The following is a 15,993-nucleotide window of genomic DNA, read 5'->3' on the forward strand; positions in this document are numbered from 1 at the left end:
CACGCCTTTAATCCCAGCACTCGGGAGGCAGAGGCAGGCAGATTTCTGAGTTCGAGGCCAGCCTGGTCTACAAAGTGAGTTCCAGGACAGCCAGGTCCCTGAAAAAAAACCATTAAAAAAAAAAAAAAAAAAAAAAAAAAAAAGAAAAAGAAAAATACTCTTGGACTGGCACACTGGGTCCCGGGGTAAAGCTGCTTGCCTTGTGAGCCTGTCAGCCTGAGTTTGATCCCCAGAACCTACAGAAAGGTGGAAGGAGAGACCGGACTCCATAAAGTTGTTCTCTGGCTTCTACATGCATGCTATGGCCAGCATGCCCACACACGTATCACACATACACTCATAAACAGCAATAAAAATAATTTAAAATATTTTGTACATGACCTTAGCCAAAAGACTGAGAAGCAATTAAAGCATTTTTCATTTTGGTTTGGTTTTTTGATTGATTTTGGGACAAGCTGTCAGTGTATGTTTGGTGACCTGAAACTCCCTGTGTAGACTTAGGGCTAGTCTTGAACTCAGATCTGCTTGCCTCTGCCTCCCAAGTTCTGGAATTAAAGGCAAGCACCACAATACCTAACTAGAACATTTTTTTTTTAAATAAAAATACTCACTGGGGCTAGAGAGGTGGCTCGTTTAGTTGGTGAAGTGCTTGCTCTGTAAGAATGAGGACCTGCGTTTTGTACCTGGAACTCATGTGAGAATGGCAGGCATGATGGGTCACACTTATGATCCCAGTGCTGGGGAAGCCAGGCTGGTCTGGGTGCTTGGATGGTGTTTCTGAGGGTGACATTATTGAGGCTGAGGTCAGGGTTGTCTTCTATCCTCCACATGCATGTTCATATATGTACATGCACATCTGCACATACATGAACACTCTTGCATATGAAAAGGCTCTCCGGGCGTGGTGGCGCACGCCTTTAATCCCAGCACTTGGGAGGCAGAGGCAGGAGGATTTCTGAGTTCGAGGCCAGCCTGGTCTACAGAGTGAGTTCCAGGACAGCCAGAGCTACACAGAGAAATCCTGTCTCGAAAACCCCCCCCAAAAAAAAAAAAAAAAAAGAAAAAGCTCTCTTTTTAATTTAATGCTAAGGTTGAATCCAGGGCTTGGGCTTGATCCATACCCATATGTGTGTGTGTGTCTGTGTGTCTGTGTGTGTGTATGTGTATATATATATGTGCGTGTGTGTGTATATATATATGTATATATATGTGTGTGTATGTGTATATATATATGTGTGTGTATGTGTATATATATGTATGTGTGTGTGTATATATATGTATGTATATGTGTGTATGTATATGTATGTGTGTGTGTGTCTGTGTATATATATATATGTGCGTGTGTGTATATATATATATGTATATATATGTGTGTGTATGTATGTGTATATATATGTGTGTGTATATATATATATGTATGTATATGTGTGTATGTATATGTATGTGTGTGTGTGTGTATGTTTACTTTAAACAGGGTCTCACTCTATATCCCAGGATGATCTTCATGATATTCTTTTTTTTTTTTTAAAGATTTATTTATTTATTATATGTAAGTACACTGTAGCTGTCTTCAGACACTCCAGAAGAGGGAGTCAGATCTCGTTACAAGATGGTTGTGAGCCACCATGTGGTTGCTGGGATTTGAACTCTGGACCTTTGGAAGAGCAGTCGGGTGCTCTTACCCACTGAGCCATATCACCAGCCCCCTTCATGATATTCTTCGTAAGTGCTAGGATTACTGTACATGCACCACCACACTTGGCCTAAAAAATGCTTTTATACATAATATGTATGATCCTTCTTAGGCCATATGTATATTAAAAACTATATGTACAATATTATTACCTAGACATACTGCTAATTTCTAATGCTATCAAAACAAAGTGTTACAGTCTGGATGGCTCCAAACAACACAAATTAGGCTTTGGAAATTGTGGGAGCCAGGGTTCTGAAATGAAATGTTTACCCACAATGGCCCTTGGAATGGGGGTCGGTAGCAGCTTTGACTGCCCTTGCTTGTGGCCCCACTCACTGTCTGTCTCCATCCTCTCATGCTATCTTTGCTCTGTGGATTTGTGTGTCCTATCCTGTTGTCACAGCAGCATTCAGATTGGATTTACGGGGCTCTGCATCAGTATGGCCCCATGGTAACTGTATCTGCAAGGATATTGTTTGCAAATCCAGAAAGGACAGGAATTAGGGCTGTGGGGGCGGGAGGGGGGCGGTGCTATTCAACCCATTATACACTTTTGAAGGACTTTATGTTTGTACTATCTTGTAATTTAGCTAGTTTCCAGGTTTTGTTTCCATACTACAATATGGAGTGTTCATAGACACATACATTTACATCCATGTACTAGTATTCATTTGTACTCTATAATCTTGGAGCCAGATATAATTGTAATCACAGCCTTTGGGAGGTTGAGACAGAAGGAAGTATTACAAGTTCAAAGCCAGGGCCAGTCTGAGATACATGGTAAGATTCTCATTCATTCTCTCTCTCTCTCTCTCTCTCTCTCTCTCTCTCTCTCTCTCTCTCTCTCAAGTATCAATTATTTATTTTTATGTGTTTGTGCTTGTGCACGATAGTGTACATGTCAAGATTAGAGATCAGCTTTCTGGAGCCAGTTTTCTCCTACCATGGCCTCAAGGGATCAAGCTCAGTTTATGAAGCTTGTGCCACAACCACTGGAAACTAAGCCATCTCACCACCTAGTAAGACATTGGTTTTTTTTTGTTTGTTTGTTTTGTTTTGTTTTAAAGATTTATTTATTATTATATCTAAGTATACTGTAGCTGTCTTTAGATGCACCAGAAGAGGGCATCAGATCTCATTACAGATGGTCATGAGCCATCATGTGGTTGCTGGGATTTGAACTCAGGACCTTCGGAAGAGCAGTCAGTGCTCTTAACCACTGAGCCATCTCTCCAGCCCAAGACATTGGTTTTAAAAATAAAAACAAACAAACAAAGCCGGGCGTGGTAGCGCACGCCTTTAGTCCCAGCACTCGGGAGGCAGAGGCAGGCGGATTTCTGAGTTCGAGGCCAGCCTGGTCTACAAAGTGAGTTCCAGGACAGCCAGGGCTATACAGAGAAACCCTGTCTCGAAAAACACAAAAATAAATAAATAAATAAATAAAAACAAAACAAAAGGCCAGGCATTTAATCCAAGCATTTGAGAGGCAGATCTCTGTGAGATCAAGGCCAGCCCGGTCTATATAACATGTTCCAGGCTAGCTTGTCTCTAAAACAACCTTGTCTCTAAAAGTAGAAGGGAAAGTGGTGTTGCAAAGGCCTTTAATCTCAGAACTCAGGAGATAGAGATAGGCGAATCTCTGAGTTCAAGACCAGCTTGATCTATATAACAAGTTCCAGGACAGCCAGGGCTACCTAGAGGAATCCTGTCTCAAAAGAAAAGAGAAAAAAAAAGAAAAGACAAGACAAGACAGAAGACAAAAAAGTGCTAAAGAGATGGCTCAGTGGTTAAGAGCATTTCCTGCTCTTCCAGAGGACCCAGGTTCAATTCCCAACACCCACCACAACCTCTGTAACTTCAGTCCTTTTCTGGCTCCTTTGGACACCAGGTATACATATAGTACACAAACATACGTGTGGACAACACATCCATTGATGTAAAATACTAATAATAGTAAATAATAAAAAAGTCACGTCCCATGTCCTATTTTTTCTCTAGTTATTCTTAAAATGTGTATCATTCATATGTTTAATAATCTGGAGTTTGCTTCTGTGTATATTGCAGGATTAGTGGTCAGGGTGCTTCTTTCCTGCACATAGAAATCCCTGATCGGTTTTTGAAGCGTTGTTAATTTTTATGTGCATCGTGTTCTGCCTGCACGTATGTCTGTGTGAGGCTGCCAGACCCCCTGGATGTGTGAGCCTCTGTAAGAACCAGTTCTCCCCACACTGAACTGGTTAGTGTGGTGGCTCTTTGTTGTTGAAGGAGGCCCAGGGCCTGGCTCTGCAGTAGTTGTATAATTAATACATAGCTCTATCTTACGTGTCCTCCTGTTTAAAGACCCTTTATTCAGTCTGTGCTGTTGGTTTATTCACACTGACCTCAGTCAGCAACATTTTTATCCATGCCTGAATAGAAATGATTAGCATATTTTCTCTGCAAAGCACTGTTCAGCCTTCCTGTACCTAGGGAAACCAGGCACTTCTGGATCACACTCCAGGAGATTAAAAAAAGTATACTTTAGTTCCCAGAACAATTTTGAGTTCAAAGCAAAATTAACACAGCAAGTTCTCCCACGGCTTCTGTCCCCACGAGTGCTGCCTCCCTGGGGACGGACGCACCGTGTGACCTGTGAGATGGGCAGAGCATCCCTGGGACCATCTCCGCAGGCCTCACTGCTCAGGCCAGTGCAGCCTCTTCCACACTGCAGTGCATTCACATGGAGTCTGATTTTCTGTCAGAATCAGCACATGTGCTCACTGCTCGATCCTTTTATAAACAACTCAGTCCTTGCCCTTGGTAAGTCCTTTTTCCACTTCAGCTGATGTCATGGCTAGAAGAATAAGAAAACTTTTTTTATTATTTTTATTTTTGAGGTGAGGGCTTGCTGTGTGTCTTTGACTAACCTCAAACTCACAATCCTCCTGCCTCAGCCTCCCAAGAAGCAGGGATTGCAGCCATATGCCACCACTCCTGGCCAGGAAGCTGAAGGCGCTTACATACTGAGATATTAATTACCTCTTGAACTGTTCCCTGTGTCCAGCCCCTATTAGCACTGGTGTGGATCTCTTAGGCTTAGGGAGTAGCACCCCAGGGTTTTCTCTTGGTTCCCAGTTTCTTAGTGTTTCTGTCAGCGCTCGCCAAGGCCTCCCCACCTGGACAAATCACCTCATAAGAAAACTGAACCGTCACAGGCCTCCAGGCATAGCTTCATGGTGGCATGCTCAGCGTCCCTGGAGGCTCCACTCCCCAACACCCCCAAACCAAACTGAAACCCCAAGTCACAGGTAAAGGTTCAGAGCTGCGGCTGCCAGCCCACCAAGTATCTGTCTGAATAGAAGATTCCCCCTTGTCCTGGCGCTCACCTCTCACCCCCTCCCTGAGAGGATTTTCATAGTTAACTGATTCTGACAGAATAAGTCTGCGGTGTGGTGTTCAGTGTGAGGAAGTCTGCAGCTCTCCCATGCTGGCACTTCCTGGACAAGGCAGTGTTAGCCCTGCAGATGCTAGGGAAGGCCTGTAGTTCAAGCAGTCTTCCTCACACCTCTGGCTTCTCAGTGCTCTCTCTTCTCATCAAGTGCTCCTTGCCCAACAAAGGTTAAAACCAAGATAGAACCAGGCCTTCCTCTGGCCGGCCTCTCTCTCAGGACATCCTTGTCATAACCTAGAATAATTTTCCTAAAACATCTGGAAACCTATGCTCAAAAGGTTCTGATTTTCAAGTTCCTGTGGGAGGAGCGCTAGGCGTTCGTCAGGCTCCTGAAGTCCTCCTCACATTTTGCTGCAGCGCTGTCCCCTTCTGTCCCTAGTGCTCTTCCCACACCTAAGGTGCCTGGGAACTTCCTATGTGCATACAAGTCTGTTCTGGGAGATGAGAAAGGAGCTGAGCAAGCCAAAGCAGGCCAACTCCATGGGGTTGGGGGAGGGCTCTTTCCCTTGTTCTCTTTTTCTTCATGCCAACTTCTCTTTATTTATGCTTCATTGTACATCCGTTACCTGGAGGGGTTCTTGTCTTTTGACAAGAACTCATCATATTTCGTTCTTTTTGATTTTTTTGGTTTTTCTAGACAGGGTTTCTCTGTGTAGCCCTGGCTGTCCTGGAACTCACTTTGTAGACCAGGCTGGCCTTGAAGCATATTTCATTCTTAATAAGAAACATTTGAGAATATTCAAGAAGGGAAGAAAAATGTGTAACTTGGCAGCCTGCTATGTGCCACACGTAAACAGGTGGCCCTGAGGGGATTCCAACAGGCCCTAGAGATCCCTGAGGGGATGGGGCGTCTCACAGGAAAGCTGTAGCATCTGCCTGAGAGCCCTGGAAGTGGAGACAGCTCTCAAAGGAAGCCAGGCACTGTGTCTGTCTGGTCGGTGACTTGGAAGACAGGGAGTGCACACTATAGTCCCTTCTGCTGAGGAGCCCTGCACCTGCCACTGTCTTTAGAAAAAAAAAGTGTGCTGTCTGTCTGTCTGTTTGACTGTCTCAGAATGTTCTGTTGAGAATAGTTTTCTGTTCTGATTTGTTTGTTTTTTTTTTAAGATTTATTTATTTATTATGTGTAAGTACACTGTAGCTGTCAGACACTCCAGAAGAGGGCATCAGATCCCATTACAGATGGTTGTGAGCCACCATGTGGTTGCTGGGATTTGAACTCAAAACCTTCAGAAGAACTCTTAACCACTGAGCCATCTCTCCAGCTCCTTCTTTTTGGTTTTTGAGACAGGTTTCTCTGTGTAGCCTTGGATGTTCTGGAATTCAGCTGTAGACCAGGCTGGCCTTGAACTTAGAGATCCACCGTCCATGCCTCCCACGTGCTGGGACTGAGGGCATGTGCCACCATGCCCAACTGAGGAACAGCTTTCCAAGTATGTGTATTGGTTTAAAAGGCCGACTGTCTCAGCCACCCGTGGTTGTGTTACCTTTCTGTCTAGGAGCTCTCTCCAGAATCCTCTTGTGAAACATCTTGGAAACAAACATAGCTCTTAGCATAGAACAGGAAGTAACTAATAATGTAGTAGGTTAGAACATGATAAAATGAGATAAAAAGAGGCTGTGGGTAAGGATCCATCACAGAAGCCAAGGAGTGTCAGACAGCTGGCTGCTACCTAAGCTCAGGTCTGGGTGGGACTCCTGTCCTGATCATATTGCCATCCTTGGAATTGGAAGCAGCAATTGGTAGGAGCACATCCCTTGCAAGGTGAGGTGGAACACTGTCTCATAGACAAGGGCAGTTCTCTGTACCAAAAATGCCCAGAGAAAGTTTCCACCCCTTCTGTCTTACCTCACTCTTCCTTTCCAAGGTCATCCTGGCCCCCACACAGGTGTGTATAAGAACTGAGGGTGCAGACCACACCAGAATACATACGTGTGTTCATGCACCAGGAGCCTCTTGAGGTGATGACTCTGTGCACTGCCCCACCCTGTGCTGAAGACGGCAGACATGTTGGGTTAGAGACTAGGAGAACTGTGTAGCTGAATGCTTGTTGCAGCTGCTCTGCTCTGCTCTGCTCTACTGAGGGGTTTGGTTTAGGAAATGCATGTGCCTGTTGAGTCTTTCCACAAAGTATGGAAAAGTGTGTGAAGAGAAGTGCCTCTCCTTCCCAGAGGCCTGCCCTCCACACCTCCTCCCAGAGGTCTCCAGTGGGAACTGCTGCTCTCCTGACTTCTCTTGTCCTGGGCTGCTGCGCTCACTACCTGTTCTTCTGTTCTTGTCTGCTCTCTGTCTCTTCCTCTCAGACTTTGACCCCTGGTCATCATATAATTGTGAGCAGAACGAGTCAGAGCCCATCCCTGCCAACTGCACTGGCTGTGCCCAGATATTACCCCTCAAGGTAACGCTCCCAGAAGACACTCCGAAGAATTTTGAGAGACTCCGTCCTCTGGTGATCAAGGTAAGTAAGAAGCCAGGTTGTCCGATGGACAGCCTGCCCATAAAATCTGGATCAAGTCCGGCAAAGCTGTGGTAACTGATTGTGGTCTTCTTTGTTTCTCTGTGTCACTAAGACAGGACAGCCTCTGTTGTCCGCAGAGGTTCAGAGTTTCTCATGTCAGTACCCTGAAGTCACAGACGGCTTCACCGAGGGCTTTTTTACCAAGTGGTGGCGCTGCTTTCCTGAGAGGTGGTTCCCATTTCCTTACCCATGGTAAGTGGGAAGGCTGCCTAGCCTGCATGCAGGGAGGGGCAGGCAGATGTCAAGCAGTGAGAGCAGTACCAGCTGGTCAGCTCACAGCACACCTTCAGGTCAAGGACTGAAGCCCCAGTCAACCCACATGGAGCGCAGGGAGGAAGGGAACAGGGCAGCCAGGGAAGCTTCCTGCTGGGCAGAAGCTCTTGGTCTTAGGAACTTCTCTAGTGCTGTGTGACAGAATGCTGTGACCAAGCTGTTTATTTGGGCTTGTATTTCCAGAGGACTAAGAGTTGATCTCCCGCACCAAGCAGAGTCTTTAAACCCTCAAAGTGACACACCTTTAGCAAGGCCACCCCTCCTAAGCCTCCCCAGAACAGTCTTAACAACTGAGGACCAAGTATTCAAACAGCTGAGCCTGTGGGAAACATTGTCATTCCAGCCACCATGAACCTGGTCACGTCTGTTTAACCTTGTTCTGTGGAGAAGGCTCAGGAGGGCTCATCCCACTGTGCAGATCACAAGAGATTCAGAGAGGTTAAGTCGGTGTCCTGAGCTCAGGGCACAGCTTAGCACAGTGCCAGCTCCCAGCCCTCACTGAGGTGAGAGCTTTCTGAGCATCTTAGGACTTTTGGTCATCTTAGGACCCAGTGCTCAAAGGACCCAACTAGAAGCAGCTTCAACTTAACAGGGGCTCCAGACTTTACCCGGTCCTGTGAGACAGCACAAGGGGGGCAATTGCGCAAGATTGAAACTGGTTGGCTTTCCAAGTCCTTCTTGCGTTCTGCAGGAAACAGGAGCCATTCATTAAGGCTAAGGCTCCCAGGAAGAGCCAGCTTCCATGAAGAACTGGTTCAAAGGAAAAATTAAAACTTCACCTGAGGGTTTTTGTTGGATAACTTGTCTTTTATTTTATGTATGTGAGTACACTGTAGCTGTCGTCAGACACACCAGAAGAGGGCATCAGATCCCATTACAGATGGTTGTGAGCCACCATGTGGTTGCTGGGAATTGAACTCAGAACCTCTGGAAGAGCAGTCAGTGCTCTTAACCCCTGAGCCACCTCTCCAGCCCCCTCAGTTGTGAGGATCAGGGGACAAATCTCAGGGGTTGATTCTACCCGGCTAATTTATGAGATCCAAGGGGCGGGCTCAGGTTGTCAAGGTTTCACATTAGCTCCTCTGCCTGCCAAGCCATCTCCCTGGCCACCCACCTTTCTTTCAATGTGCCATCTATGTGTGTGGTGGAATGCCCAGTTTCCCAGGCTGCCTGGGCCGCACACAGCTTCCCACTCTGCCTTTGCCCCTTTCTCCCTTCCTCAGTCTCTCTCCCCTGTGTCACTTCAGCTTCAGCTTCTTCTCCAAGATAGAATGAGTGAATTCCTGTTCTGTGTGTGCCTTCAGCTGGAACTTAACATTCAGTCCACATATACAGCTGATAGTACGGCTTCTCTCTGTACCCATGTCTGGTACAGCGTCTCATGTCTGCCAGACTGTCATCCTGGATCCTGTACTACAGGCATGGTCCTGCTGGGTGAGATGATGAATGCCATTAATCCCAGCCCTGGGCTGTGGAGGCAGGAGGATGGGTAAAAGTTATGCTCTGTTACAAAGTAAATAAGAGGCCAGCTGGGATCCATGAGCCCTGTCCCAGAAAGACCAGAGTCAGCGGGTGGAGTGCTTGCTGCTCCAGAGGACTTGATAGTTCCCAGCACCACAGCAGAGCTCCTATAACCCTAACTCCAGGGGATTAACTCCCTCTCTGTCCTCTGTGGCCACGCACAGACATGTGGCACACACACACTTTTTTTTAAAAGACAAGGCTTACCATGTAGCCCTGACTATCCTGGATTTTACTGTCTAGACCAGGCTGGCCTCAAACTTATATAGATCCACCTGCCTCTGCCTCCCAAGTGCAGGGATTAAAGGCATGTCCAACTACATCAATAAAAAAAAAAATTAAATAATTGTTTAAAAAAGTGAGAGTGAAAGGCAGAGTCCAGCTTTTCCCCTCTGCACCCGCTGAGTTGCCCACCCCACTCTGCCCTCCTGCTGTGGGCCGGACTAACCTGCTGCTGACTTGTTTCTGTTTCACACCTTTCCAGGAGAAGACCTCTAAACAGATCACAGATTTTACGGGAACTTTTCCCTGTTTTTACCCAACTTCCATTTCCAAAAGACTCCTCCTTAAACAAATGCTTCCTGATCCAGCCGGGACCTGTGGTGGGTAGCAAGGTAAGACATGTGGGAGGACCTGGGTGTGTCTGTAGAGCTCCCCGCCTTGGGATAGGGACTGATATGATGAAGGCCTTCTCTGCAGACAGACTTAGAGGGCGACTTGAAGGTCTCCCCATTGCTGCTGTCCTCTGGTTTGAAGGCACGTGGTCAAAAAGTCTATATACAGATCTGTGTCCTGCTGCTTCTCCTCTTTAAAGGAGTGTGAAGTTGGTCTGGCATCCCTACCTCAAATCGGAAGGTAGACAGGCTGTTGGTGTGTAGTGTGCCATCACAGTCCCAGTCTTTTTGTAAATTGAGAAATGTAACCCGAGTGAAAACCCTTTTACCCAAATTCAGGAGAACTTTGAAAACCCCACCCACAAACAGCATCAAGGCAGAGAATAGGAATGGCCAACACGTGAGGCCCTGGACTTCTGAATGGCACAGAAGGCAAGCAGCCGGCCTGCTTATCCCACCCTTTCCCAGTGGTCAGGGCCAGGATGGGGAGAAGCCCTTGTACGTGGGTCTGTCTACTTTTGTCTGAGGTTTTTGTATTTGTTTTTCTTGAGTTGTATTCCTGAGAAAGGTTTCTGAATTTTTATTATTTTGAGTAATTAAAGGGATAAAGTCTCCCACCTGTGACCTTTTGCCAGCTCTGGTTTGTGTCCACAGCCTCCTGATACTCCTTATTTGTTCCAAACTTGCTGACGTGTCTCAGAGGAATGCAAAAGCCTATAAAACCCACTTCGTGTAGACGAACGCCTTCCTGCAGTGTGGGGGCAGGCTGGACCCTCACCTCAGACTCAGTGCTTTGGCCTGCTGTGTCCAGGGCCCCAGTATGATTTCATTTTCATAATTATGATAAGAGTTCTGGGTGAGAGACATTATCTTGATTTTTCCCACTTGAGTACTGAAGCGAATTTCATCAGCTTGCTGAACACAGCGGAGCTCAGCCAGGGGAGTAAGAGCAGCTTAATGGTTAATCAAAGTGTTATCGCAGTTCTCTGTGGAGTGTTTTGAGAAGGGAGTGGCCCCAAAGACAGGGATTCTGAGAGCCTGGCTTCTTAGAGCATGTGTATCCCCACCCTGGCCCAAGCTTTCCTTCTGAGTGGCCTCACTGCTCCACCCTGCTGTCTTCCTCCCTGTCCTGGGCCCAGGTTCCCAGGGCAGTCTTGGCCTGAGAAGAAGCGGGGTATGGTCGCCACTCAGCCCCATCCCCTCTTCCTCAGCCTGTGATGCGGGCTGCCCCCACCCAGCTGTGGTCTTGCAGTACTACTTTCAGGACGATGGGGTAGAGCACCTGCCAGTTCTCTTCAAGCCAGCTCAGGATAGCGGTGGCCTCCCGTGCCCCAGGTTGCTAGTGAGGTGGTGCCATGTGGCTGTGGAAACTCACTTGGGAAGCTGAGTACTCTTGAGCTGGCACTGGGGATGTTGCTCAGCAGATCACACAGTTCCTCTTAAGAGCCTGGAGGGGGCTGGAGAGGCTCCGTGCTTATGAACACTTCTGCCCTTGCAGAGGACCCAACCTCAGTTCCCAGCACCCACGTCCCAACTCCCATGACCCCAGCTCCAAGGATTCTGGCTCTCTCTTTGGCCTCCAAGACTACCCACACAATAGGGATACAGATAATTAAATTTTTTAAAAATGAAAATAAGTAACTCATAGAAGAGATTTTATTCTGGTTTCAGTTCCAGGAGATGTCATGATTAGGAAAGACTAGTTTGTTTTGTCTTTTAGACATAATTATAAAATTTGTTATTAATCATGTTTTCCTTATTGCGTAGTCAGCTAAGAAACTAAAGACCATATGAAAGGCCAGACATTTAGCACACCCCTTAATCCCAGCACTCAGGAGGGAGAAGCAGAACTGTGTGAGTTCAAGGCCAACCTCGTCTGCATAAAGCTCCAGGACAGACAGACCCTATCTCAAAAGACAAAGCTGTCCCGTGTAAAGGGTTTCGTCTGCTCACCCCCTGCTCTCTCTCCTCTCTCTTACGCCTGCCCGCTCTGTCCTGCAGATGCATAAGGTGCATGACCTGTTCACCCTTGGCAGCGGGGAAGCCATGCTGCAGCTCATCCCTCCCTTCCAGTGCCGAACACACTGTCAGTCCGTGGCCTTGCCGATAGAGGCCGGAGATATTGGTATGTGGGGCTCCAGGAGGACAGAGACGATATTTCTGACTATCAAACATTGCTTTCAAGTAGGTTCTGTCCGGCTGAATCAGAAATGACATTTTATTAACAGAGTCGATATATTGACTTAGAAGAGAACTGCTAAGGTGGCACAGGGGGGCGTGTGCACAGACAGCACTGAGAATGATGATGTCGGCTGGCTATAGTAGAAGGGATTCTAGAAGTTGTTTAGAGTAATTCATCGTTTTATAGATGATGGAGTTGAGAGTCACATGACCTTCCCAGTGCCCCAGCATCACATTAGGCAGCCTCAAGTCTCTGCCTCACACAGGCAGGCCAGGGCAGAGCCAAGGCAAGGTCAGAGGAAACCTTTATATCTGTTGTGAAGTTAGACAGTATGCGGTGAAGGGCCACCAATGGAGTGTCTCCTCTCTGTGGGCCCCACAGCCATGTCCAGACTCACAGCATGGCCCCACCCCTGAGACTGGCTCCAGTTTCCTAGTCAGCATCCTCAGAATCTATTCCAGAGTCAGTCAGTTGCCAGCAATCCTCTTGGCAGAACAAAGGTAGCAGCAATTGCCCCCCTTGTGCTGTCTCACAGGACCGGGTAAAGTCTGGAGCCCCTGCTAAGCTGAAGCTACTTCTAGTTGGGTCCTTTGAGCATTGGGTCCTAAGATGACCAGAAGTCCTAAGATGCTCAGAAAGCTCTCACTTCAGTGAGGGCTGGGAGCTGGCACTGTGCTAAGCTGTGCCCTGAGCCCCAGAGCCTTTGTGTTAGTGTGGGCGTGGGAAGTAAGTGTGACCCAGACTGAGCCATAGTACTGGGGTCCTGCCGGTCTGGGCCAGCCATGCGAAACTGTGACAGCAGTGGGAGTACACAGAAACAACGGGCCTGTTGCCTGCAATGGGGTGACCTTCCATTGAGGGTGGCCATTACAGAAAACAGGGTGGAGATGTGTGGTCTTTCTGTCTTGGCCTCTACAAATGCCAGTGTTCAGACAACCACAGAGGTACTTTAAATGTCCCTAGTTCTAGATGACCTGGTTCCACGGCACCCAGAATGCCTGTTATAGGGTTTGAAGAGAGGTGTCTGACAGCCGCCAAGGAAGCATTGATAGGCAACAGCACCTGAGACACAGAGGCCAGGTTTCTGGCTGGCAGAGCCTGGATGGCTAGCCGTGTGATGGGCACTGAAGAGGGGCGGATACTGAGGGAAAGAGCAAGCCTAGGAGAGTAGGGGGGATAGTTGGCTCCCAGAGCTCTGGTAGGAGTGGAGGCAGTGGTCCTGCTGCCACAGGGGTAAGGACTGGAGTCAGACCTCGGGTGGGGGTGGGGGGTAGCATGCCCACTCGGGACCCTTACACATGGTCCTAGGACACTGACTGTGGTTTTTCTGTTTTTATTTTAACCTGGAAGTGGAGGAGGCCTGATAGATGACAGAGAATTAAGGAGTGGAGACCTCATCAAAGGTGTCAAGTGCTAGGCACAGCATCAGCTGTCATGGCATAATCCCAGCAAGAGCATGTGACCTTTTTTCAGTCACCATGTAATGGTGGGTGCCTGCTCTTCTAGACAGGTACCAGCCACCATTCCTGGACACGATCCAATCAGTGTTTAATCTAAGAAAAAGTTAGCCCAAGGTGATTTTAATTACAACTTTGAACACACAGTCTTACTTGTAGCCCAAGCTGGGGTCACACTTTCAGGAGTCCTCCTGCCCCAGTCCCAGCTCCCATGTTGACTGACTGACTTAACTTGTCTTTGGTCTTTTTGAGATGGGGTCTGGCTGTGAAATCATGGCTAGTCTCAAACCAGAAGTCTTCCTGCCTTGGTCTTACACGTGTGAGGAATACAGGTATAGCCCTCCATCTGGCAAGAGACCCACCCTGCTCCATGTGCAGCACAGTCCGGTGAACATAACAGCACAGCGCAGCACAGCACTGTGATTTAAAAAAAAAAAAAAGCATAAGATAAAGCCAGACCTGGGCATAGTGGCACACACCTGAAGTCCTAGCATTCAAAAGGCTGAGGCAAAGAAAATCCCAGCTTGAGACCAGCTTCGTCTACGTAACAGGAGCCGATCACACACATACTCCAGACACATCCTGAGAGCTTTCCTCAAAACAAGCTGCTCTGTGACAGCCAAACTGTGATTCACATAACAGGGTGGGGAGAAAACGTCTGCAGTTAGAGTCTGTGTTTGAATATCAGCTCACAGAGAACTAGTAAGAGCAAGGAATCCTTCCTTAGGTTTCGGAGAGCCCAGAGACCTTCAGAGTAAGAGCAGCCAGACAGCAGAACCACGGCTCTGCCCCGCCCTCCCACTCCCAGACATTCACTGCTTTCCTGTTGCTGTTTTCCCCAAAGGCTATGCCGATGCTGCCCACTGGAAGGTCTACATCGTAGCCAGAGGGGTCCAGCCTTTGGTCATCTGCGATGGAACCACTCTCTCGGAGCTGTAGGAAACAACTGCTTGGAGACCTGAAACTCAGGCTGAAAGAGTGTGGGGCGGGGAATAAAAACACTGAAACACTTGGCATGGGTTGGTTGCTTAGTTACCTGCCCTGGATATTTTGGCTGTCAGCTGTATGCTGGAGACAGTGGCTTGGGCCTAGCTGTCTTGTCTGTCTGTCTGTCTGTCTGTCTATAGCTTCCTCAGGAAGGATGGAAGCCTGGCTGCTGGCCAAGACTTCTCTCATTTCTCCTCCCGCAGGCCTTGGACTCCCAGGTATTGGAAATAGGCTGTGGCTCTTTGACGTGTGTGGACATGGCTCCTCTACTGTCTTCTTGGCAGTGGAGGGTAGCAGTGGGTCCTGATTCTGTTTGTCCACTCTTCCTTGCCACATCACGCTGTACTTGGTGCGGAAGCCATAGCTGACTTTGATCACTACAGTTTGACAAGGAAAGTGAATTTGGAACCTTGGGGGGTGGGGAGGGTCGGATCGGATAGCTGGAATTGCATGTTTAAAGGTGCCTGCACCTGTGTCGTGCTGCACACCTTTAGTCCCAGCACTTGGGAGGCAGGTGCATATCTTTTGAGTTCTAGGCTAAGCTGGTCTCCATAGTGAGTTCCTGGTCTCCAAGTGTTACATAGTGAGACCCTGTCTCAACACTGCTCCACCACTCCCCCTGCACCCCCCAGATCTAGGGATGTAGCTCAGTGGTAGAGTGCTTCCCAGACATGTTTGAGCCCAGAGTGCAGCCCTCAGCATCACGAAGAGGAGAAGGACAGTGTACATCTTACATAATGTCCATGGCGCCTGGAGTTTCTGTAAGGGGTGCTGGAGACTGGGTTACAATTCAAGTCTTACTAAATCCTGGTTTCCTCTCACACTGCCATCAGATTGTTTTCTCAGAAGTTCGGCCTCCCCCAGCTGGCCAGCACCCTCTCTGCAAAGGCAGCAGAGGCTTTGTCTACTGCTGCTGCACCCCACCCCCTTCAGAAGGAATGAGTTAGAATAGCCGGCCTGAGGAAGACAGGGCACCTCCCTGAGTTTGATCTTTAGGCCTGACTTTCTACAGAGATGTCAGCAGCCTCAGAGCTGATGTAATGTGGTCAAGGGAGGAGCTGCAGAGCCAGAGAGCCGGAGCGTTTGCTGCAGGGTCTGCAGCTCACTTCAGGGCCCTCTGCCCTACCTTTTCTGTACCAGGGCAAGGTGAGATATTGGTTTAGTTGAGATGCAGGAGTATCCTAAATAGTAGTATGCTGTGCTTACTGCTCCCCCAAGTGCTTTGGGGGTGTTCTTATCAAACAGTGCAAAAAAGGATGGTCTGCCCCCTTGTTTTGTTCTTTTTTGGGGTCTTGCTGTATAGCTCTGACTAGC

General features: G+C 48.0%; 1 protein-coding gene across 2 annotated transcripts in view; it reads left to right on the plus strand.

Annotated features, from left to right (window-relative positions):
• The window catches only part of C17H6orf89 (chromosome 17 C6orf89 homolog), a 34,953-nt gene extending 20,247 nt beyond the window's left edge, over nt 1-14,706 (plus strand). For both annotated transcript variants that reach the window (XM_021149844.1, XM_021149845.2), the window contains exons 5-9: nt 7,431-7,585; nt 7,698-7,837; nt 9,924-10,053; nt 12,055-12,178; nt 14,537-14,706. In XM_021149844.1, the coding sequence (XP_021005503.1) occupies nt 7,431-7,585; nt 7,698-7,837; nt 9,924-10,053; nt 12,055-12,178; nt 14,537-14,631 (644 nt within the window). In that variant the 3' untranslated portion in view covers nt 14,632-14,706. The remainder of the gene's footprint in view (nt 1-7,430; nt 7,586-7,697; nt 7,838-9,923; nt 10,054-12,054; nt 12,179-14,536) is intronic.
• Nucleotides 14,707-15,993: the final 1,287 nt, after the last annotated feature.

The sequence above is a fragment of the Mus caroli genome, chromosome 17 (assembly GCF_900094665.2).
Source record: "Mus caroli chromosome 17, CAROLI_EIJ_v1.1, whole genome shotgun sequence".
Classification (NCBI taxonomy): Eukaryota; Metazoa; Chordata; class Mammalia; order Rodentia; family Muridae; genus Mus; species Mus caroli.